At 41.8% G+C, this 25,952-nt stretch overlaps 1 protein-coding gene across 4 annotated transcripts in view; it reads left to right on the forward strand.

The window, feature by feature from the left end:
- YIF1B (Yip1 interacting factor homolog B, membrane trafficking protein) overlaps positions 1 to 25,952 on the forward strand; it is a 105,141-nt gene that overhangs the window by 26,769 nt on the left and 52,420 nt on the right. For 2 of the 4 annotated variants that reach the window (XM_069644526.1, XM_069644528.1), the window contains exon 2: positions 20,157 to 20,380. In XM_069644526.1, the coding sequence (XP_069500627.1) occupies positions 20,157 to 20,380 (224 nt within the window). Of the gene's footprint in view, positions 1 to 20,153; positions 20,381 to 25,952 lie in introns of all 4 variants that reach the window. The other 2 variants (XM_069644527.1, XM_069644525.1) reach the window with 1 other exon arrangement.

A 25,952-nucleotide genomic window follows, 5' to 3' on the forward strand; every position in this document is an offset into this window, starting at 1 on the left:
AAGATGGACTTGGTCTCAGAATGCCAAGCTGTCTGTGCAGTATTCAGAGCGACACCTGGAGGATGGGCTGGGCTATTCCACATCACTTACATTTATGCGTGACAATTCACTCCACAGCCCCATTAGTTGCCCAGGCTACTGGGTAAATGTAAAGAATCCCATGGTGGAAAATAGCAAATGAGGAAAAAAAGCATTTGTCTCCTCGACGTTAGGCGGAACCTCATACTCTTGTGGTACTGCAAAAAGATGTCCTGTCCAATCACAGGATCGCCTGTCAAATGCTTGGAGTGTTTTGCAATGTGGCTTTTATAAAGGGATCGAAGCAAATAAACACTAACGGAAAACCGTGGAGCCAATGAATAAGCATTATGGCAGGTGTGCTCCTGCGGAGGGACTACAACAGATACCAAAATGTAGCTCTGGGTGTGACTAGGCTGGTGCTGTCACCCCCTCATCGGATGGGCAAGGCTCTAGACACACGGACCATCTACTGCTCCCAATTGTTTAGTCATCAAACCCTTAGAGGCTCAAAATGATCTAACCGAGCCCAAGTTAACGGTAGGGAGGAAATTGTTCATTAAGACCATGTTCAAATGAGTCCAACCCGTGAATCCATTGACCCTCTAGGTCGACAACCCGACCTTGTATATTTGGACCCGTGCGGACGCATTCAAGGACCCACCATTTCAAGTCATTAGGGTTGTGTTGGTTCTCAATGTAGTGTTGCACGAGTGGAGAGGGCACATTTTTATAACTGATCCGTGAGTGATTTTTTCCGATATCCAGATGCCCACATTGCGCATAGTTTGCCCCACATAACGCAACCCACACAGACATTCCACACAATACACGACTTGATTTGTTTTACAATTCGACAAACTTCGCAGGGTCCACGTCCATTCTCTCACTTGGAACTGTGGGATCTTGCTTGTGAACTGGAAAACCGAGCATGAACCACATGGATAATGTCCTGTTGTGGTCCGAAGGTTCCAGAGGCTTGTTCGTGTGGTCCTCTTGGTAAATAATGAATGGACCAGATGTTCTTTTAGATTGCGGGGTCTTTTACGTGCAAAGCGTGGTTTTTGTTGATCGGGTATGCACAGCCTGACTATCGGCTGGTACTTGTGAATAATCTTTTTGATGTCAAATATGTACTGGCCATGGGTGACAACACAGGTAATTTGGTCCATTTGGTCTTGGGGTAATGGGTTTTTGGGGATCAATAGAGAATTCTGACATATAAAACGGGCCCGTTTGCTAGACTGGGATATCAATTTCTTGGGGTATCCTCTTTGTTGTAATCTTTCGCTAAGAAGTGTAGCCTTATGGTAAAAATGATTCAAGGAGGTGCTGTTTCTATGAATTCTAAGACACTGCCCATAGGGCAAATTATCCTTAATATGTTTAGGATGATTGCTGGAAAAATGCAGCAGACTGCTGCGATCAGTTTGCTTCCGAAATGGACTGCAAGCAAGTTTGCCCTTAGTGACTGATTCTTAGATCTAAAAAGTGAATGGAGGAGTTACTGTAGACAATAGTGAACTGAATGTCACTGCTACATGTGTTGAGCCAGGAAAGCCTTAAGTGACTCCTCAGATCCTTCCCAAATGCAGATGACATTGTGTATATATCAAAGCCATTGTTTGATGTTACGTTGCCAAAGATTTAGTTGGCTGTAAATGAACTTGTTCTCAAATGTGGCCATGAAGAAAATTGCCAGACTTGGGGCAAACGTGGCAGCCATGGCCGTCCCCTTCGTCTGCAAGTAGAACTGCTTCTTAAATATGAAGACATTCTTACACAGAGCCATATCATTAATTCAATAATAAATGATGGTGGAACCCGTGATTGCAGATTAGTGGCTATCGGATGCTCGTAGGCACAGTCAATGGCAGCCGGTTGAGGAATGCTCATGTATAGAGACTTAATGTTCATAGTAACCAAGAATTGAGTTTGGGGATCAAAGTCCAAATTCTCAACGTTTTGTATGCTATGCATTGTGTCTGTGCTAGGGCTGCAACCATGCATCCAAGGGGCTACAGACTTACCTCACACAGCACACCATAGTGTCGTGGAATGTACTCCCCTTCTGCAAATGTACCTGCCACCACTCATGACAGAAACACACCGCCGCTGTAGCTCACATGCCATAATGCAGACTGCCTACAATAACCACACAAGATAGTTGCCTGTTGAGGTATCTGCGCATTGGTGGAGCATGCACGAGTAGCGCTGGCAGACCTCTGTCTTCTTTTATAATATATATCACGTGACGCTCTTCTCATTGCTGAACCCTTTCCATCCCTTCTTCCCGCCACCAGATGCCGTACACGGTTTTTCAGATCATTTTACCGCTGCATTGTCCTCCGATACAACATTCTGCTGTCATGGAACACTTTTTTTACACATCCCGTCACCGCACACTGCAGATCAAAGTTTTGATGGGGCTGCAAACGGGGAAATGGGACGCTGGAGTGGAGCCAGATATGACTAATCTTAGTACGCACACTGCTATGTACAAAAGGCCCAGCCATGCACACAATAGCTTAGAGCCTTGCCACACTATCCTCCGATACACCATGGCGGCATTTCCCAAAACCTTTGACGCACAGCACGCTTCCCTCAGCCAACCACCGGCCGCGTCCACTGTTCCCCGGACAGCACGGCGTACCGCAAGCCAATGACACTTCAGTCTGTGGAGTGAACAGGGGAATGGGGCCGCAGAGCGGACCCAGATGGCGCACATTTTTTGGGATGTACATTTCAGTATTTTGCAAAAAAATTACTAGTTGAATTTCCACCAAACACACAAAAGCACGCTTTCTGACCCAAGCCCCCGCTCCTGCTGCAAATCTGGTGAAAATCCGTCCAGCCGTTCGGGCTGTAGCCGTGCACAAAGTTTTTTTCCATTCAGTCTATGGGGGATAAAAAAAATGTGGGACCTCCCCCCTCCCCCCTCCTCCCCCCCCTCTCTGTCTCCCCCCCTCCCCCCCTTGCATGGAACCTCACCCAACTTGACGAAAGAATTCAGAACTGGCCATATACTTTTTTGTAAAGTTTGGTGAGGATTCCTCCAGGGAGAGCGAAGTGATAAGCCGCCGAAAAAGTGTTCTTCCTATGAGTTTAGCAACTTAACCATAACTACATGGTTAAAAAATATATATATTACACGCCCCGGCGTAGCGGCCATGTACTTATGGTTAAGTTGCTCATCTCATATCTCATAGGAAGAACACTTTTTGGGCAGCTTATAACTTCACTCCCCCTGGACGAATCCTCACCAAACTTTGCAAAAGAAGTATATGGCCCGCTCTGAATTTCTTTGCAAAGGCTGATGAGGTTTGGTCTAGGGGGTAAAGTTAGAGGGGGGGGGTCCCAAAATTTCTATTTTTCCCATAGACATAATGGGGGAAAAAGTTTTGCTTATGCCTACAACCCAAACCGCCCGACGGATTTCCACCAAATTTGCGGCAGGAGCGGCGGCTTGGTCCCGAAAGCATGCTTTTTTAAATTTAGTGTAAATCTGTCCAGTAGTTCAAAACGTAAGGCAAAAATATTAGTGATGCCATGTCCCCTCCGCTGACACATTTCTCTGTGCACTCCGCTGACAGGACACTGATTGGTTCATCGGCTTGCGTCATGTCCGCGGAAAGTCAACGTGTTCGCTGATTGGCTGAAGTGAGGTGCATCACATTGGTTCAATGTGCCCGCCATCTTGGATCTGCGGACAGCGCGGCGGCGAACTGAGGCAAAATGCTATTTTGGGGAGTGTGTTGTGTGTAGGAGTGCTTGGGGAGGGTTGGGGAGTAAGAGATAGGTCAAATACCGTATTTGTTTAGGTGGCAGGTGCCCCTGATGTGTTCGCCATGTCCGTGGTCATCGCGGCTGTCTGCGGACATAATAAATGCACTACTAGCTATTTTACTTTAGTATGATGTTGGTTTTAGGTTGTTAGTAGAGCATTGATTGTAATTAATATCCCCTATAAGCAGCCCACATGGTAGCATAGGTGTGTTAAGCTGCGGTGGTTGTGTCCAGGGCCTAGAGTCATGGGTTCAGCCAGGGCCTAGAGTCTTAGGTGCATGGCTGCACCCAAGACTCTAGGCCCTGGCCACAACCACCACAGCATAATACACCCATAGAATCAAACACTCATCAAATATCCACAACCCAAACGTTTGTGTACTGTTTCGTTCGTTTGTAGAGTTTGTATGTGAAGTTTTGGCTAGGGTATGCAGTTAAGATTGTACAGTTTGTAACCAGGACTGTGGCATAAGATACCCCTAGAAGTAAACATTTTCGATTGTGGTGTATGGTTAGATGTTTGCTTGAATGTGTGTGTTATGCAGCAGTGTTTGTGAGTCCATTTATTGTATACTTACTGGTTGAGTTTTTTTGTGGTTGTATGCAGTTTTTTCATGATAGGGGTAATTGGACCAGACATTCTTTTTCGATCTCTGTCATAAAAGATCATATGTTAGTGTAGGTAGTTCATAATGAGTTATTGCATTGCATAATAGACATTTCTTTATTTTCTTTTTACCCCCATATTTAGTACCTTACAAGTACTATAGTTCAAACCAGTGTACTGCGCAATTTGCTCAGTTTCTGTGTTTGTTTTCTAAATCATTGGGTCTGTGGGGAAAAAAAAATCCATGCTGGATTTTAAAAAAAAAAAAAATAACCTATGTTGTGGTACAATATATTTCTATCATTATTTTACTGTTTATTTCTTGTTAATCTTCTATCTGTTTGCTTGTTGCAGAATCTTGGGGCAGTTAATACCTGTTGGCGTATTCTAACTGTGCATAGATTGGAGGTTGAAGTTTTGCTCATGTTCATGCACAGGTTACGTATTAAATTTTGGTTTTAAGAATATTAAGTAAGCGTTTACAAGATTTGCTGGTAATCTCTGCTTTAGAGTAATGGTCCTATCATTACAATCGAACCATCCACAATTCTTTTTTTATATATGCAGTGTAGTGACCTGCATTGGTTGTGGCTCCTGCGTGGTAGGTTATACCTATTGTTGTGAAGGTTTTCTTACCAAGTGATATGTCAGGAATAGGCTCTGGGGCAAGCCCAGGAAACAGTATATTAGAAAATGAGGGTAAACCTACTATTCCCAGCCTGCTTAGGGGCGGATTGTAGTCCATGGGATTTGCGCCGTGAGACAGCTGGAGGCCATCAGGAGGGTTGACCACCCGTGCACAGGTGCTGATTGTGCAGCACGGGTTGCCAGGACGGCGTGAATGGGGCTCCGGAGGAACTGAAGGTGGTCTGCAGTCATGGCGGTGAGAGAGAGGAGTTTGACTGCCTGAACCTGCAGCTCTTTCCGGACTGCAGCGGCGACTCTAGGAGACAACACGGTTAACTTGCCAGCTCTCCCTTGGCTGCGGCGGTGAATTTGCTGTACACGAGCGGACACATTGGGGTGTCCTCCGTCTGAGCGGCTCCTCCAGGCTACGCACAGTGGTGGCTACAAGTAGCCACGGCGTTCCAAAGGCAGCATGTCTTGATGTCCGGGTGAGCTCTAGAGTCACCCGGACCCGAAGATAAGTGCATCTAAATATTTACGTTAACGCATCGATCATGGTGCCTGAAGTTCTAAGTTCCAAGTGTATTTTATGAACTACTGTCATTGTCCAGCACGGCAAGGTTGTTGATAGCATGGTCTAATACCCAGAGTATGAGGCAATACTCGCAGTAAAGAGTGGAATCTTCACTGGATCTAAGGGGCAGAGTCTTCCATGCAAATAGCCACAGAAAAAGCCATGATTTATGTTTTGCTTACGGTAAATGTCAGCCCAATGGGCCATGTGTCATGTTGCTTCATGAAGGGAAGATTCCCTTGTTTGTGCCATACAGTTTGTGTTGCTTCATGTTTGCTATGTGTTCTACAATACATGGACCAGGTCATTTGGTAGGGTAAAATATGATCGAGATCACTAGGTGCTTATATAGGTATGCACAGGAGTAGGATAGGACAGGCAGCACCGAGTATGGAGAGCATGATTATGAAGAGTCAGTATTAAGTTTATGGGTTAGATATGCATGTTCTTTCTTCCCTACCTTTCCTTTGTCATTCCACCCCCCGCCCCCATTGGCTGCCACGTGGTTATCTGTGTATTTACATTCAGATGCCCATGCCAACCACAGTGGGAGGGTCGGTCTATTCGGCTTCTGTGGTTCGGGACAGGGTGGGTTGATACCCTTTCATTACATATAGACTTGACATGATACTTGACCATATGTGAATCCATTCAGCTTACAGTTGTTTTTGGTACCATCTGCATTGTAACGTAAAAGCATTACTATAACATATTTACTATGTGTCTGTATTTGTAAGGTGGAGTGATTATGTGAATTGCAGGTAGTACATAATCTGCCATGGTTTGCATTTTGTACAAGTTGTTGAAATGGAATGGATTCACAGTTAGATATGGATACATACACAAAGCGTTCATTAGGGACTTGTTCCTGTGCCACATGGCTGCAGAGAGTGCATGCATGTTTCCACATGTATGAAATCTGGAAGATTTCATTTATAGGTATGTTTTTGATTTCCAGTACTTGTAGAAGTACATTAGAAATTCTTGTGGATCTTCTTGTGAGATTATGGTGAATTCGACCATTCCAGCATAGTAGTCCTATTCTTGTCTTATTCCATGAACGCTGTAAGTTTTGTTGGTTGCATTTCTATGAAGGACTAACATTTGCAAACACAATTGGTCTGTATTGTAAGTAAATGTTGTCAATAATTGGTGGCAATTGGAATAGAATATTTATTGCTACATTTGCGTAGCAATTTACACCAGTTGTATTTGAATGGACCTGACAGTTCTGTGTTGAAGTCATTTGTTCGGAGTGTGTGTTGCTTCTTTGAAGAAGTAGTTGAGTTACTTTGAGCAGTAGATTCTTCTTTGGTTGTGGTTCTTGATGAAGTATTATCTTCTTTTCCTTTCTTTGGTGGAATTACAGTGAGATCCTGTATCGTTTCAGTTTGAAGTTGTTTTCTTTTCCATCTTTTTGCGGAACAGGATAGGTTTTTAGATGGGGGGGTTGTTTAGTGAACGCAGTCTATTGTATTCTAGAATGCAAGGAATATCAGCATTTACTTTTATTTGCATCAAAGTTGATTCGAAATAGCCCGTGAAGTGTACGTAAGGGTGATAGTGTTACATAGCTCATGCCTTCTTTAAATTGTGCTACCAATATCTATCAATGCTCTATCTAGGGTAAGACCTTGTGATTTGTGAATGGTAACTGCGTATGCTAGAGTTAGTGAAAATTGTTCTCTGCGTACATACATGTCTTTCAAAAGAAGGAAGCGGGCTGTTGAGCGTCCTATCCTTTTAACTTCTGATAGTTTGTCAAAGAGAATATGGACAAACTGAATGTTGTCACGTGGGTATGTTTGAAAGCCAACAAATGTACCAAGTGCTCCATTAACGAGTCCTTGCTCCACGTCAAGGTTACGTTTGAGCATTACTCTACAGTTTAAAGATACATTTCATATTTTATCCAAACCAGCTGTGTTGGAGATAGTTTTCTAAGGTATTTAGTCTTGTTGTGGCTTGTTGAGACATGGGTAGTGTCCTACCATGTAGGTTCAGTTTATCTGTGGAGCAAATTTCAATTATTGGTTGCATTTCTTTTTTCAACATTGTTTCATTGATTTGAACAGCTTGCAAGAGTTGGCATCAAGGACATACAATTGACATTTGTGTGTGCTAATTGTTCCATGACATCAGTAGCACATGAATTATGGCCATAGAGTGCATGGATGTGCCTGGTTTTTAATATTGATTGTGCTTCTTGAGCTAGTACACCAACTCATACTTATTAAAATGTTGGCGTATGTGAGGTCTGCAGACTGGCACATGTTTTCTGTTAATTCTCTGTATTGGAAATGTCGCCAAAGGTTGACATTTCCTATGCTGCAAAGTTTTTTGCGCACAGTTTATGGCTTAAGGTTCTAAAAATAGGTTCACCTTTCATTGGTGTTAATTGAAGATCTCTGAAAACAATAATGTGTTTTCCTCCAAGAACTCTTCGTAGTCTGTTTTGAGTACCTCTTGTAATCTGAGGTGAATTAAAGCCAACATTAGGTTGGAGACCATGCTCCCCTCATCTATTAGTAGCATTTTCATTTCTTTCAAAACTCTGCGTAGTTCCATTGCAGCTTCTGTAGAAAGTTTATAATAGTCTAATTTGTTTTGGTGTTCTACCGGAAGGAGTAGTAATCATTGTAAAGTGACACCGCCTATGTTGTAGGCAGCTAGACCCGTGGGGGCAGTTACAACAGCTGACAGTTTGTTGTTTGTCAATTGTTGGAGGAACTTGTTGATGATTTTGATTAAGAATGCTTTTCCTGAACCAGCTTGACCACTCGCATATAGCAGTATAGGTTTGTAGTCTTGGCAGGTACAGTTTTTATTTTCATGTTGCACGCCATGTTCAATTTGTTTTGTTATTTCTTGGAAAGTGCTACGCTGTTCATTGTTCAGTTGTGATTTCAGTACAGCGAAGTCTTCTGTAGCTTGTTCATACTGACACATGGTGATTTCTACTTCTGTCATGGCTAATTCTGATTAATTTGCTATTGGTGGCTTTCCAAGTGGTTCTTGTCTTCCTGTTACAGAAGTTTGACTACTGTCGGGAGTGTCCACTTCTAGTTGGGCCTGGAGCTCTTCTTCGTGTTGCTATTCATTGTGCAACATTGTTTGGTACTGTGTAAAGTTTACGTCTGTTCTAGTGCTTTCAGCTTTCATTTGCTTTGAAAGCGTCTTCATAGGAGTCATATGTATCCAGTAACTCTTCTTCTTTTCTCCATGGTTTAAAGTTGTAGCAGGGACATGTAATACAGTTCTTTATGCTGAGGAGATTTTAATGACAATTTGATATGATTAAGCTGTGATTGGTAAGGTTCACTAAGCTGCTTTCACAATGTACAACTCTGTATCTACCTTTCTTTTCATCTGGTTAAATATTTAATATTTTTGTATGTGAAGTTTGGGCTACGTGGTAGAGACATATGGTTTCCAAAGTGGTACTCCTGTTTGGGTAGTATGTGTCCAGTAAATTGTTTTTCAAAATGTTTTGGCTGGGATCATTTTTGGCTATTGTTTCTATGCCCTCATATGATTTGAGAACTCTTATTCCAGATTTAGCAGGACCAAGACTTAGCCATACTATATTATCAGATTTTCCATACAAGGCAGTACCGGTTAAACGGTCTGCAGCTTCATAGCAGCCACGTTCTCAGAGAGCATTTTTATGCCTAAGCTGTACAATTTCTGTGATTGTGTTTTGTCAGATGATATGTCATCGCAGAGGGCCTGAAGCTCTGTTTTCTCTGCTTTGGTTAAGTGTGCTGTGACATTGTGCAACTGCAGTGGAATTGTCTGCAATGTACTGCACATCTATGTTTGCATTCCATAGGAGTGCAATGATTGCATTATAATCATTGATGTATTTTGATTCTTCTGTACTTTTTATGTAATATGTGTTCTTAGGTGATTTACCTTTGACACTATGTCTGACTGAAGATATGAAGTTGTTTACTTGACCTGTTGCTGAAGCTGGTCTAAGGAAACCAAAGTGGCATTTAGTGTAGTATTTCTGCTTTTTTATTTATTTTTTTAAAATATATTTGCGACAACAATATTTCCCACATTTTGTGTCTTTGAAATTGTAAAATATGTGTGCATGAAGGTCACTGTTTGTGAAGGGATTTCACCAGTGACATATTTTTGGATGAACTGCAAAACAGTGGCATCACTGTCCTGACCAAATTTAGGAGCATCTTTAATACATAATAGCATGTGGATGTGTGGTGCTCCTCTGGCTTGGTATTCTTTTCTGCAAAAGAAGTGTTGAACTTCTCCGAGGGGAGGAACAGTCTTATTACAAATAAAGTGTAGCATAGCTATGAAGCAATGATGGAAATATCTTGATACATTTATAGGACCTAGAGAGCAGAGTTCTCATGTTTTTTATACCTGTTTGTTTTGTTTTTGTTTGCTATTCATAGGAAATCGTGGAAATCGTCCCATGCATATTCTGCACAACTTAATGTAACAAACCAAGTGGGTGGGTTAAGGTTTCTTATCATACAGCGTACATCTCCGTGATGTCGGAACCAGTATTCTTTTGTACCACGCATGTTTGCTAATAGATTTGTAATACCTCATCTTTTTCTTGCACTTTTTGTAATAATTGCGTAGCTGACATTTTGAAAATGGGTACCTGATTTTAATGTGTTCAGCTCTGTAGCATAGAGTTGCGAGTTCACTTTCAAGGAGGAGGTGGAATATGTATTCCACGTTTTGTCTGAACCTGGGGAGATCAGAATACATTCGTAAAGGGTGATATTCTGATTCTGTTATCTGTGTGGGTCAATCATCCGACCTTCCTCCTTTTCCAGTCCGAAAGAGTAGAGGAAAGGCCCGTGCTTCTATACTTTTTTTACCATATGCTGATTGGAGATCCTTTTGGCTTGTCGTATTTGGTACGTTTCCAGTGCATAATCTATAGTGTCTTTACAGTGTAAAGGATGAATTGTATAATGGTCTAAAATATTGGATTCTGTAGCAGGATTTAGAAGTTGAAATTGACCAGTTTCTGGTGAGTCATGAATTATTTCAATGGCTTCTCTCAGGTTTTCTTCAATATTAATTTCTTTGTGGTATTCATTGTTTTTTGGATATTGCAGGGCTTGTCTGACTTTATGTAAATCCACAAGTTGTTGCCAATTTTCTTTTGTAGGTACGCCATTTACTAAGACAATTAAAGATTGATCTATTGGCTGTTGCTCTCCTGTGTACATTTTTCTTTGAGATCTTATGGTAAATAAACTACTTTGCCACGAATGCCTTTCACTAATTCAGAGGGAGGTAATTTTGCTGTTTTTGGTTGAAGGCGTATTATTGCTTGAAATGGGTGTACTGTTTGAATTATGATGCTCTCATATAAATTTAGTTGTTGCAGGGGTTTTGCTAGTGGAAATAATTCTAAGTTATTTGTGATAGCACGTGACAGTGTTTGGTTGTTGTCAAGTTTTGCAGTGCAGTAATTGCAAAGTATTAAGGGGTCAATAATTTCTTATTTGTTTTCTGCTATAAGGTAGAGAGCTAATTGGAACCATTTGGAATCTTCATTGTCTTCCATTTTGTATGTTATGTCTACAGTTTATGTGCTTCTTTAAAGTCCTGCAGCAACACACACATGGTTTGGTACTTCAGCGGAGGTAGTTTTAAAACTTTAGTATTTCTTTTTTGTATGTGTTTAATAGAAGGTTGCTATTTGTACAGTAGTTGCTAGTTTGTTGGAAAGCTATTGCATTTTGTAAGTGGCTTTCACTTCCAAAATATTTTCTCTGGATATTCTCTATTTCTTCGAGTACTTGTTTGGCTGTACCATGTAGAAGATTGTTATTTAAATTGGCTAGTGCTAAAGCAGAACCTTTAGTAGAGTTTATGGACCAGATTTCTTATAGTTGAATGATGTGTTGATTTCATTTTGATATGATGGAAGGTGCTTTTGCAAATAGGTCCTGAAATGCAGGCTAATGAATGTCCTTGTAGTCCTGTGTATCTGCGCACTGAACAGGCATCCATATTTTGTAGTAGTTTCATTTTGAATTTGCCTTCGCTTTTTACAAACTGATTGAGGAACTGGCATAAAGATTTGAAAGCTTTTTTGGCAATGTTACACATTGATGTGCACAGCCATTTGTAGACAGGACGTTTTGGTGCAGTAGAATGGAGAGGTGATACTGAGTTTTCTGGGAATATTTATGTGAGCAGAGTCTCTTGCTCCATTATGGTGTTAAGTTTTTCATACCCTCGTCCACTGCTATGTATGGCAATTGGTTTTGTTTACTTTTTGTTTATATGCTCCTTCATTAAAATATGGTTCTTTGCTTGTGGTGTGACTTCATTCACCTCCACAGATGTTTAAGAAGCTATTTTTGTTGATATTCCGTTTATTGACAAGTCTTTTTTTATAGTTTAGTAGTTAGTTTTATTAGTGGTTTCATTCTGTTTAAAACTAAAATAAATAACTTCCTTTTGAGAAGGATTGCACGGTCTGAGAGCTTCTAGGATTAATTTCTACGGTAGGTTTTAAGGGTTGCGCATGATTTCTCTCCTGTTTTTATAAGGTTATGAAGCACTCTGGCGGAATCTTTGTTTTAAAAAAAATATTTTTTTGGGTATGGTTACTTGCCACTACATCAAGATTTATAGGTGCAGCGTTTGCAGTAGTGGTAGCTGAAATCACATTCTGTTCCGTTTTACATTTTGATAGAGGAGGGAAAGTTTCTTTACTGGAAGCTTGTTTTGTTTTGCTTAATGACTATGAGCTATTTTGTTTGAATTTTTGGTACAAATTCTAGAGATGGTTGCTTATTTCTGACACATTTTTATTTCGATTTGCTCTACTACTGCGTTGCTTCCCTACAGAGTTGCTTTTTGGTAGGCATTCTTTGGGGTCTGTTGGAGAAAAAAAGAAAGTATGAATTAGGCCGTTATGCACAAAGCACGCATACACTGCACGAGTGTCTGAGTATGATGATAAGGATGTTTGCGGAGGTGTGTGATTGTGCAATGGGCAGCTACATCAAGTTGGGAAGGCTATTTTTGTATTGGTGTGTTACTCTACTGGGCTTCAGATGACCATATAAAGTATGCAGCTGGTAAGGGGAAGCACCAATACTACATCTAATCGTAGAGGGTTAATGCACATGTTTGTTGTATAATACTAAAATGCTATTGTGTTTGAGTAACAGAAAATTATGGCAGTATTGCACTTTTTTGGATGGAAAATGTAGGTTTCTTCTGAGTTCTCGTTCGTACTTCAGACACTGCTGCTTTTCAGGAGAGTGGTTTTCACTGCAATTGTAAAAGGAAGAAGTTAGTGAATATGTGTGTTTATAGCACTTTTGTTAATGTAGATATTGATTATTTATTTTTGTAGTAGTGTTTTCTTATAACTGAGCATAGTATGCACATGCACTTTCCTTTGCTTATGTGCATCCTGTATATTTTACTTAGAATCTGTTAGTTGAATCTGTTTTACAAATGAGTATAATAGTAAATGTATAGAGCACATTTTATTTTTTTTTTTTTAAGGCTATGTTATTGGATGTTAAGAGAAGAAATAATCGTGCCATTTTTACAGGGTAAATGGCAGGGATTGTACGGAAAAGCATGCAAGTATGCATTTGTGAAGGTGTGGGAAATGAAGCAGAAGGATTTGATATAGAGGCAGTGGTGTTTCAGCTGGGAGCCTTTCTAATCATATTGTGTGTGTGCATGAGTGAAGATGCATGTACTCATCCTGGCTGCGTGTAATTTTATAAAACACTAGACAGCCTTTTTCATAATTATACGGTTATTTCGCCCATCTTTTAATATGAAATACTTTTTTAGATTGTGTGTGTAAACAAAAATTTGGAGAGCGGACAGGTTTGCAAGTGACACTTCATCATAGCAGATGGGAGAAATTACATTAAGCTCATTTTACAGTTTATACAGGGTAAGTGGCAGTTACTGTTTTATATGTATTCCTAGAAGAGCTGTACATTTACTGTGTAGAAAATATTCATGGATGTGCATGAATCTGCAAGTAGAAATCGAGTTTTATAGTAGTTGTTGCTGTAGGTCCTTTGCAGTCACATTGGACTGAGAGACATCAATAGTACATCTGAAGTGCTGATCTGAGATGATGGAGTTAGATGTAGAGTTCTTGGATGCGATTGGTGGATGATTGTGTGACTGCTTAACAGTAGCCAATGAGGAAATTGTGCAGAGAGTGAAGTGGAAAGGGTAGAAGGGATGCCCCAGTGTTACGCACTCCACGGAGACTGTGGCTGTCCACGGACATGGCGTGCCACATCACGGGTTTCTTAGCAAATCCAGCATGTAAAGGGGACTGGTCGGATCAGCCAATCAGATGTTGAGGTTGTGGTTTGTGTTGAAAGCGGCTGTGTGTAGTGAAGATGGCAGAGGTGGAGAAAGTCAGCGTGTTGGTGGTTGGAGATATGTTTGTGCATGGTTTGGAGCAGTATGCTAAATGCAGGAATATGGCAAACAATTTTGATGTTAAAGGAGTGGAGGTGGTGTGGAGCACTGTGCCTGGTTTCAATGTGCAGGGAATTGTACAAGTTTGTGGAGATATGGGCAGTAGTTGTCTTGCACTGTGGTGCTTTTGCATTTGGGCTATGTGAGTGCTCACACTTTGGAAGGTTTGGAACACTTGGTTCAGGCAGTAATGAAAATACTTCCGAATGCCAAGGTTATTTTTTTTCTGGTTTAGTACCTAGGGCAATATGGGACAATAGTTCTGTTTTTTGTCCTCAGCAAAATATTGCTAGATTTGCAATCAACCGAGGCATGTTTGCTTTCATGCTTAGAGCTAGTATGTTCTTTTGTAATAATGAGAACATTGACTCTGGTAATGTTGTTTATTTTAAAGAAGATGGCATGTCTATCTTTTATGGGAAATGCCATGCTGTTTTGGAACATAAGGGTTGCTTTGGAGAAGCTAATGTGAAGATTTTTGGAGGAAAGTAAGAACCCCCCCGGCCCCCAAAAAAATATAAAATAAAAGGTGTTTAAGAAACATCTTCAAAAACCCCCAAAAAAGGCTCTTTTCAGAGACAACCTCAAAGGGGAAATGGGGCACACTATATACATTTTCATTCCCCATGCTCCGATTTTACGATTTGTCCACGGATAGCGCGTATTACACACAGGGAATTTGACGCTGCGAGGCATGCAAATGAGACTGAGCAGAGGAAGGGGTTGGTCAAGAAGGTTTACTGGGTGTGTTGTGTAAGGAGACAGTTTGTCAAAGTATTTTTCCTGAGAGGAGAGCAGATAGCTATGTATGTGTGTTTCAGAAAGTAGATTTTTTTTGATTTTGGGAGATTCATGGATAAATTAGTTGGAGGTGCATGCAGATCGCTGTGGAGTGGCTGCACATCTTGGATTCCCGCATGTGGAAGTGCACTGGCATGGAGTGCGTGGAATGAAGTGGCTAGATTCAGTACCTCTCTGTGCTACTTTGGTGGCCCAGCGTCATCCAGACATTTTTATTCATTATGGAGGGCACAGTTTAGGACATGTGTCTGCACTCTCCCTGCAATTTGCAATGAAAGAAGGCCTTGGGGAAAGTCATGGACATGTATCCAAACTCCAGAATAATTTTGTCCCGTATTGCGCAGAGACAAATGTGGCTGCGTTCTTTTTCATTTGGTCCACAAATGGAGAAAGCAAGGCGCAATGTTAACACGGTTGTCTGTGCCTTTTTGAGAGATGCTGGTATGTCATCTTTTCAGAATGAAAACCGTATGTTTCGTAGTACACACATTTTTTGCAGAGATGGAGTACATCTTACTTATGCCAGTAATCAGATTGTTCTGCGAAATATACAAAATGCATTGCAACCTTTCTTGGAATTACAGTAATCCATTTTGTAGTAGGTGTTGACCATTTTGAAGTTTTTGAAACATTAAAAACACCACAAAAAGGCTCTTTTCAGAGCCACCACTTCCTCCCAGAGAAAAGTGCAATGGTTCTGATAGGACAGTACCCCAAAAAAAAATTGAATGTCTGCGGACTTCTAAAAAATGCACAGGGCCCTGCACTATTTATTTTTGAACTTTGAAAGGCGGCTCTGAAAAGCCATTTTTTGTTTTCTTTTTTTTTTAAACGCGACACACAAGGAATGGAGGGTAAGGAAGGGACACCAACCACAGGGATATGAAAGGGCAGTTGGAGAAAGGAAGATGTAGGGGTGGCCTTATTGAGGTAGTGGACAATCCTTCTCATGCTCCTTGACCACAGTCTCAAACACTCTGAAGGTTCTCCCCCCTGCAGAGTACTGCATTGCAGTACATGCACAATCTTGTGACCCTCGAAAGGTAAGGGTCAACAGCATCCTGAATGGCCTGCGAGGCAGCTGGAGGGATGTGCTGTCCCACAGGAGTGTCTCTTGTGGTGGTAGGAGAGGAAACGGAGGATGTTGCAGGGGAACTCCACCTACTACGTTTATCGCAAGGTACAACCTTACGAATAGCCCCACCGTGGAATGACTTTAGGTGTCGCTTCATTCATGTAGTACAATGGCTATACGAACCAGGCTTTCCACAAGTCTGCACCATCTTGCACTGAGTGCAGATCACCTTCTTCGCACAAGCTTTTGGCACTCCATCAAGAGTGGTAAATAACTGTCACACCCAAGACTCACGACTAGTGCTAGTAGTAGGAACTTCCACTAAATCATCCTCTTCATCCTCTTCATCACTCTCCTCTGCATCCTCACACCTGTTCCCCTCTGCAGGCCCTTTGGGACATGGAGGGGGTGGGGGTGCTGATGAAGCTGAAGTAGCCATGGTTGCCATCTGGAGAACAGCAGGCAGAAGTCACTAGCAATAAAGGCAATGCAAGTCCGGAACAATGCTCTGTCAGGTAGCCAGTAGCACAATGAGGATCACCTCTGGGGTGTAGCCTTTTATAGGGGTGCAGGAGCGTGCTCCGCAAACACCCGCGCTGTCCACGGACACGTCGAACACCAAGAAAGGGCTTGAAGTTCCAAAAAGAATATAGATCGCTAGGGACATTGTCTGGGACATGTGCAATGGTGAACTTTTAATGGAAAATACTTTGGATTGCTCAAAAAAGCACTTTTTAAATGTTCGCGGGCCCGGACAGTGTCTGCAAATAAGGACACACGATGACGTTGGGAACACATTTGCGAATGGGACAGCTGTCCGTAGGACAACAAATGAGCGGGGTTGTCGTGCGCATGCGTGCAGTGTTATACGGACAGTGTTCGGGTCCCCGAATAAAATAGATGTGCGTCAAAACTTTGCGGACGGGACATGTGTTCTAAGGACATATTGATTCTGGTTGCAGACATTGCGAACAGGGAGGGTGTTCTTAGGACACTTTAATTAATTTGAATAGTTACGGCCATGCGGATGGATATAGTGTCCTGCGGGCATCTTCATTTTAACAGTGCGAACTGGTATGATGTCCTTAGGATGCCCCCATTTTGGGTAATTGCGGTCAGGCGGACATCTTGTGTGTTCTAAGAAACCCGCCATTTTAATTACGAACAGGTATATTGTCCTTAGGACACACTCATTTTGGTTAATTGCGAACATAACGTACACCCGCGCTGTCCGCGGATACCCGAACTGCCTATTAAAAAAAAAAATAAGACACAGGCATATACTAAGAACACACTTAAAATGTTATTATTGTATAACAATTACGAAAGAGAGGGGGAAGCAGAAACTGAAACAAATACAGGGGAATTAGGGGTTTGGACAGGATGTATGGGAGGGGAGGAAGGGATGGAAGTCTCGTAAAATTTTTCTTGCTGAGGAGAGTTTGGGGATAGTTGGCTGGGACATGGAGAGGGGGAACAGGTACATGTGGGACAGTGATATTTAATGTTTTCTTTAATGTGGTCCTCGACAAACTGTTTAAAGATTCAACATTTTCATTAACATATCCATTTTTAGTTCTATTCGTTTCAGAGGATCTTCTAATGTCTCTCTTGGTATATTCTATTTGTCTGTCTGGTCTGTTACTTTATGTGTACTTAACACATTTTTTAATGGTTATTAATTGGCTTATATAGAGAAATGTTGTCTACCATTAGTATCACGGTCTTCACTCATTTCATCTTGTGGGAAATTGTCTTCCAGCCAATACCAAAGTACTGGACATTTCTGTGTTAAAAAAAAAAAAAAATATATATATATATATATATATTTTAGTGTACCTAATACAGAAAATGTATAAATATATGAAATAAATGTAGTATACTTAGTTTCTTACATTTGTGATGTCATCTTTGTCCTGGGTGTTAATCTTAGTGCACGGTGGTGGCGCGAGTTATGGTTGCTTAGCTTACCATAATTGGTGAATTTCAAGGGTTTTCCGGTTTTACTTGGAACCATGTTGTTTTTTTATATATATATATATATATATATATATATATATATATATATGTATATAATATATGATGATGATCGGGTTAAGTTTCAATAGGCGTTACAAGTCTGTACACACTATTGTTGTAATCGTACTTGGGAATCTTAATCAATTGTTCCAAACCACCACCGTCCCTCATGAAACCTTTACCTTATTGGGACAAAAATGTAAATGGCCATTGCAAGAAGAGTGCTAATTTAAAACTGTAATGGTGTGGCGTAATCGGCCAGTAAACCGACCTACCCCAAAAAGGCAAATTGGATGAAGATCAATTCATGCATGCGGGAAAAAGAGCGAGAACCCATCAGATTGTCTCTTAAAAGAGGTGTTGTACAGTACTCTGGTATCCCCAATGCTGCATCAACTGCAGTAAGCACTGGCCTCTGCGTTTGTAATGGGGCTATTGCCTAAAATCGTAAAGCGAATAAAAGGAGTCGTTTTTGGTTAGGAAGTCAAAAAGTACACTGAGGTGTTGCTGGGCTGCATTTTCACGAAAAGGCAGAGGCCGAGAGAGAGATTACTAATAGCATTTTAATTCTAGCAGTCCCTTCCTTGCGAAGGAAGGGCTGCACACCAGACAGAACCCAACACCGGGGAAAGGGGATGGGTAGAGGAAGAGGAATCCCTGTCCACAAATGACATGGAAGAGTACAAAATAGACCAGTGTCTTATTTGTATACTGATGTGTGTGGTTATTGTGTGAAGCAGTTTGACATGAAGTATGAATGCCCAAACATTTCTGCTCAGTAGCTAACACAGCTCCCTGCCTTTTCGCAGTCCTTACCACCACCTCTGTCTTTTAATAAACAATAGGACAGCCGGGGCAAGGCCTAGTAATATTGTTGCAGCACTAATTCTACACGATCCTTCTGCTTATGTAAATTGGGCTGTTCGTGGAAAGAGTGTCTGTCAGGGGAGCAGAGAGGGGCCGTTATTTAATTAGGAGGGAGTTATCCAAATGGCACAACCAGATATACAATGGGGCGTTTCTGCTGGATAATTGTATTAGCCATCCTGATCATATTACAATTTCTTTAAAAAAAAGTCTGATGATGCCGTCGGCTATGTTGGATGGGAAAATGCTAAGATTTACACACATCTGGTGACCATTTCTGGACTTTGTGAGGGACAAATGTTTTTTCAGTTTTCAGCCAATGTTATTGAAGCACTTTTTGAAGCTTTGACGAGCATATTGAAGCCCTCATCTGTTTCCTGTAACTGACAATGTGCAATTTTGATTATTCTTTTTTTTTTTTCCCCTCCTTCTCTTTCTCCTTTTCTTCTCCTTCCTTTTTGGTCTTCCTTTTTCTAGTGCCTTCCTATTACTCCCTCCCTCCCTCCCTCTAGGCGCTGCTCTAGGTTCAATGACTTTTTAAGGTGACTGCTGTAGAATTGGGGAAAGCAATGAATTATAAATATCTACAATGCAGGAAATCTATGCTAGAATTCATTGTTACCCTTATATGATGATTGCATGATTTTAAGTTGGACTATGAACTGGGTTTATTAAATGATGCGGGGGGGGGTTGATTACTGTTTAATGAATTTATGACTTGCCTTATTGGACTCTTTATTACTGCTGGTTTTCTACACTGGAAAATCTATTTTAAAATAAATGTGTTTAAAAAAAAAAAGTCTGCTATCGTCCGTTTAAAAACCTGCAATGGGAATTCTGCATCCTGGCATAGTATCTAAAATGTAGATCTTCCTCCTGCCACAGCCTTAATGATGATTTTTCTACAGCCCACGATTTGTCTACAGTGCACATATTGGTTCTCCCGGGCTCACACTTTCTATTGGGCACGTAAACGCTTTGCTCGTGGGGCACATGATTTTGTCGCGGGTACTGTGTCATCCCTTGGAGCATAAGATCATTTAATTGTCTACCCTTTAGAACTATTCGTATGGTTTACAGTAAGGGGCACTGTTTCACTCTGTTTGGAAAACGGTTCTAGCCGCTTTTTTAAAGGGATAAACCAGCCCAAACTGCTGTACTGTACTTAACAGGACATGCAATTGACGCCAACCGTAACTTCTTGTGCGAGTTTTAAGTGGGCTGTTCTGGAAAGTAAGTGGATTGTCTGTCACTATTTAACCTTCTAACTGACTCCCCCTCCCCCCCTCTACATTTTCTCATAGCAGCAAAACGCAGGCTTCGCAGCACGGGGCCTCCCATGGCGGATCCTCATCAGTTATTTGATGACACGAGTTCTGGTTTTGTAAGCCAACATGGCGTTTATTCAAACCAAGGAACGGCCGGGCCCAACAATTCTGGACAGTCCTTCTTTGCAGACCCAATGTCTAACCTCGCCATGGCATATGGCAGCAGCTTGGCCGTGCAAGGCAAGGAAATGATGGACCAACACGTAAGTGTACATTCATGGACTAAAAACCTTCATTTGTTTGCTTCTTTTTTTCTTGAGCTTATTTCAGCTGTACAATAAATGGCATTGACAATGTTGTCTATTCTCTTGCTACTTTTATTGATAACCTCCTAGATTGTGTCCGTTGCAGGCAGGGCTTGAGGAGGAACTCGGGAAAGGCCCCTATTGAGTCCAAAACCAATACTTGGGGGGGGGGGGGGGGGGGGGGGAGGAGCTAAAAAATATCTTGCACAGCCTAAGAGCCCCAACTATTTAGAAACGTTTGAGGTGTAGCCGGTATAAATGAAGCAATGGTTTAACTGAGGGGAGTCCTGGCAGCCTTGCAAATGTCTGTTTTGGTTGATTAAGCTACATATAAAGTATCACTGCCCTCTTAGACAAAGACAATTTCTTGGAGAAAAAGGTTTGCATTTGAGCTAATTTGCATACCCACAATGCCTTGTTGTTATGGCTCAGAACTGGAGGTGAACTTCCAGCAAAGTACTAGGTGTTTAGGAAAGTTCATTTGAGCTAAATAACACATTCCACAACGCCACCCAGTAGCCATTGCTGGTTGTTCACCTCCAGGCCTGTGCCACAACATCAAGGCATTGTGTGCATGCAAATTGGCTCATGCATATTCACTGAAAACACTTTGTTAAAGGGAAAACCATCAAGAATGTTTCCAGTTATGGTAAATTAAGCAACCATAACTCATGCTACCACTGTGCACTGCTAAGACTAACACCTCAAAGATGATGATATCGCACATCTCGTTAATGACATCACATATCTGGGCCACTTGTGTTTGTTCACTGACAGTCAGAATATTAAAATGTAAATGGTGCTATATATCTAGACTTTAACCTTGTTATATGTTCTTAAAAGTACTTTCCTTAGGGTTTGGTCTCGGCTCATGCTGCACATACATGGGGCAATAAGCGGGCCTCAAACACGCAATTTACTTGTATACATGATGATAAACTTTAATGTTATGAAAATGACTTGTATACATGATGATAAACTTTAATGTTAAGAAAATGTTCTGGTGATGCTGGTTGTTTCTTCCTTACTTTAGTTTCCCTGTATGTGCCTCTGATTTCTATGCATTGTCTGTCTTCATATGCATTGTTTGTACTAGGACAAGTGTGTAGTAAGGCTTGCATTGTTAGCTAGTTATTACATGTTTAACATTACTCAAAACTCTGATCAGGTAGCATTTGTTATTTTGCTATCCAAAATTACAAAATTATAAATATTGTACTTCTATGATGCACGCTACAGCCTTTGTTTATGTATGATTGGGTACTTGCATTAACAACAACACTCCAATATTATGTTTTGTCTAGATGAGTACGTTCTTTAATAGATTAAGTTCATGATGGGTCTCCCGATCACCCCGGACATCTTGTTACCAACATTATGAACGCAACCCCTTGTAGGGACTTTTCATCAGAATTAATTTCATATGTGATGTCATCTTTGATGTACTGGCTGTTAGTCTTAGTGCACGGTGGTGGCACGAGTTATGGTTGCTTAGCTTACCATAACTGGCGAGTTTCTGGGGGTTTTTGGTTTTACTTGTAACCATAACGTCCCTTTTAACAAAGGTGGGTTTATTTATTTTAATTTTTTCAGTGAATTTCATGGGTTTTTACCAGTGCATGCTAATTATCAACAACTTAATAATATCATTCTTACCACAATATCGACATTTTTGTCCAATTTACAGAGTGCCATTTCCACCTTCAAGCATAATTTCAAACACTTCTATACACTTTTTCTACCGTTTTTGTGTCCGTTGACATTCGCGAACTTCTGACATGGCAGACTTTCCGGACAGTGTCACGTGAATTCGCGCGCAACATGACGTGTTCGCAAACACACTTCGCGATCAGGCCCGTGCTTCGCGGACAGTTCGGAACTGCATTTTCTACTGATCTTGCACAGCTCCTACACCTATTCTTACTCATTATCCATTAACAAACTAGTACAGAGCACATTCTTGGAAGACTATTAGCAAAACTTCTATTTATCTTAAAAATGGCATATGCTAGTGTCATCCCTAGCCACCACCACCACCACCACCAGCTGGAGGACCTACACAACAAATAAAGCGCACTACTTCCAAAGACAATGAAGAGGACCAAGAAGATGATGTGGAGGGAGTGCCTACCTTTAGCACTTAAGAATCATGGGTGTGGCAGTTCTTTACCACTGTTGGCAATGTATCAGAGGCTAAAGCTACCAAAGTGAAATGCACTGAGTGCAACGTTGTGCTCAGTCACGGACTACCTGGATAGTACTCCTACAGGACCACCTCCATGTGCCGCCACACCCAATCCAACCACCACAATTCTCTCGTAAAGGCTGCTCCTTTCTTGGCAAGTAGTAGGCTGTTTTCCTCCACCTCATCTTCCTCGACCAGTACTGTAACCACACAGCCTACTTCTGTGGCACACAAAATCCCACCAGCTACCTTGCAAGCAATTAAAAGGCTGTTGATCCATATTTTTCGAAGACAGTACTCCTCTGTATATACTGTAACACACCACTCTGCACGGGGGAGCAAAGTGCTTTTGAAGCTGTAATCGAGGAGCATGAGAAACAGTGCCCCCTAAATTAGATGTAACAAACGCACATTTTCCCCTGTCCACCTGCCCCTCCATATTAGTGCTTGGTGCCTCTTCCCTCATTTCCCTCCCCACCTTACATACATGTCCTGCAAAAAAAAATAAGAAAACACCTTTCATAGTTAAGAACTAAAAGAAACAAAATCTTATGACTCCATCTACTTTACATTTCTCAGTAAAGTACATAGATTCAATTATTTCCATTCGCATTTTGTGTTATGCTAATGGAAATAATGTGGTGTTCATCCCCCCCTTTCCAGGAACTGAACGGGGGATAACGGCCCTCTAGCCCAAGCAAGGGCAGATAACTAGGGCTCTGGACCGTCATTCCCCCCATTCCAGCCCCTGCAATGGGGGGATGAAGGCCATTTGGACCCCTGGGATGCCAAAGCAGTAACCCAGGGAGCTAAAAAAAGAAAGTCTTCCTACACCGAGCGTGCGCTGCGTCCCACTGTAGGAAGGAAAATCCTTTTCCAAGATGTCCACCATGGAAAGGGAAGGTGGGGCTCCGTACAGAGCCCCTCTTCCCTTTCCATGGTGGCCTGCAGAAGGCAAGGAGAGAACCCTATGACCATATTATCACACACATTTTTATTTCCCTTTCAAACCTATCCCAATTTCGAAAAACTTTACCACATAGCCGGTCCCTGGTGGACATGGCCACTTTATCCCCATTGGTCTTCCCTTGTGGTCATGACCAGTAGCCAGATTGTCCAGGTCATGACCTTATGCCATGACCGGGACAATCTAGCCTCTGCCCATGACCTCTAATTTAGCCCCCTCTTGACAAACTCCCACCAAACTTTGCAAACACATGTATATCTAGATCTAAAATCTTTATGCAAACTTTTGTGCAGATTCTTCAAATGGCACCACATTTATAAGCCTTAACAATATTTTGGGACCGTCCTCTGATTTTGTTCCCCCTCGACAAAACAGCACGACACTTTCTGAAACCATTCAGAACTCGGTTGAGAATGAAATTGCCAAATTTCATGCAATTTCATTGAATGGCGTCAAAGTTAGAAGCCTTCCAAAAACGGCTTTTCGCCAACCCTCTAATGCACAAATAAGCATAAATGCCCCCGAACAAAGATATCCGCGGACATCACAGGACTGCCCCAGACTGTTCGCGGACATCCGAGAAGAAAAACGCCTGTTTTGTGGCTTTGTAAGGCCATATCCCATCCCATCCTCATCACCCTTCAACTCCCCGCAGATCGTTTCATTAGTTTGAATGCAATGTAATGTTTTTACTGTGATGTCCGTGGACGGACACTGGCTGCTGTCCGCGAATCCATCATAGCCGGAGTTTTCAAGACGCACCTCACATTTTTTATTGACCAAACAGTGGCTGCGTCGGATGTCTGCGGACATCAGGTCGCTCTCTAGACCAATCGGAGGCCCGTCCGCGGACTGAACAGGGAAGTGAGTCTGCAGACTGAACCCAAATATCAGTAAAAATTTTTTTTTTTTTTTTTTTTTTCTCCACCTACTTTTTGGTCGTTAAAAAAAAAAAGACTGGACGGATTTACACCAAATCTACAAAAGCAAGCTTTCGGGACCAAGCCGTTGCTCCTGCTGCAATTTTGGTGAAAATACCTCAGCAGTTTGGGCTGTAGGCGTGAGCAACATTTATTTTCCATTGCATCTATGGGAACAAACACACATTTTGGGACCCCCTTTTGACAAAACCTCACCACAGGATCAATCTGACAGGGCCATATACTTCTTTTGCAAGGTTTCGTCCGGGGGGTCGAAGGTATAAGCCACCCAAAAAGTGCTCTTCCTATGGCTTGAGCAAGTTAACCTTAGCTACAGGGCCGCTACCACAGGCCCTTTAATAATAAATATATACATTCACACAAGGTGCCCCTTTTTCCAGATCTTTCCTTCCCCCACTTTGTTAGGCTAAACAAGGGTCTAATAGCTCCTGGTCACTTTCCATCTGTGCTTTGTTTTTTTTCCCTAACTCCATTGTCTGTTAGACTGCCACAGCAAGAAAGGGTTGCAGCCCCATCCCATCCTATCTTTGTTAAATAAAAAAATAAAACTAAATTCAAAATCATACTCTTTAAATTAATCTTCTAAATTGGACAAGTGTGAGCCCACCTGGGACAGGTGGACTCCATCTTGATCATAGTATCCTGGCACTCCCAAGTTTATAAGGCCATGCCTAATCATTGAAAAGCCTGCTCCCCTGCAAAACTTCGCCATGGCCATATTCAATTTCTTTCCAGGACTTTCCCGTGGCCATGTGTGTATTCACACCCCTCCACGTGAACCTGGGAATAATTTCCAATCGGGGGTTCACAAGCGCCCACATCCTTGCTCAATGTCCAGAAATTAACACATATCTCCTGTAGCGCATATCTCCTTAAGCAGCTGTGCCAAATCATTCTCACCAGGTAGAATATTATTGCATGAGGAGGTCCTTCGTCACCAAGTAGTTCCTCCACCCTAGCCTTGAGCTCGCCCCATTTTAATTCCCCGCTTGCCGAACCAACGTATCTCGGACTTGTTAAATTTGCTTCATCCGCTCTACTTTTTTAAACTTGCCCATTCTGCTGCCTTCACTATAAATGAATGACCAATCACCCACGCCGTTTTCTTGTCCACTTGGTCAGTGAGGAAAAACATAACTATCGTGATCTTGCTTCTCCCCATGCCTGATGTATTTCTTGTACACTGCCGACTTCCACCGACCAATGGCTTGGATTCCCTGCACACTTGTCCCTACCCCAGCCGCCATAGTGGGTGCTCCAATCCTGAATGAATGAATGAGTTCCATACTGTGCCGTCTCTTTACCCATCCTTTCTAAAAACCATCTTCATGACTGCACAGAACTAAAATCCCATCAACCGCAGACCGTTCTCGTGCACCAACAAGTTCTTGGGCCCTTTAGGCCAGTGTGAAAGAAAAGCCTTCAACAGATACACAG

This window comes from Ambystoma mexicanum, chromosome 2p (assembly GCF_040938575.1).
Source record: "Ambystoma mexicanum isolate Mex_15411 chromosome 2p, UKY_AmexF1_1, whole genome shotgun sequence".
Lineage (NCBI taxonomy): Eukaryota > Metazoa > Chordata > Amphibia > Caudata > Ambystomatidae > Ambystoma > Ambystoma mexicanum.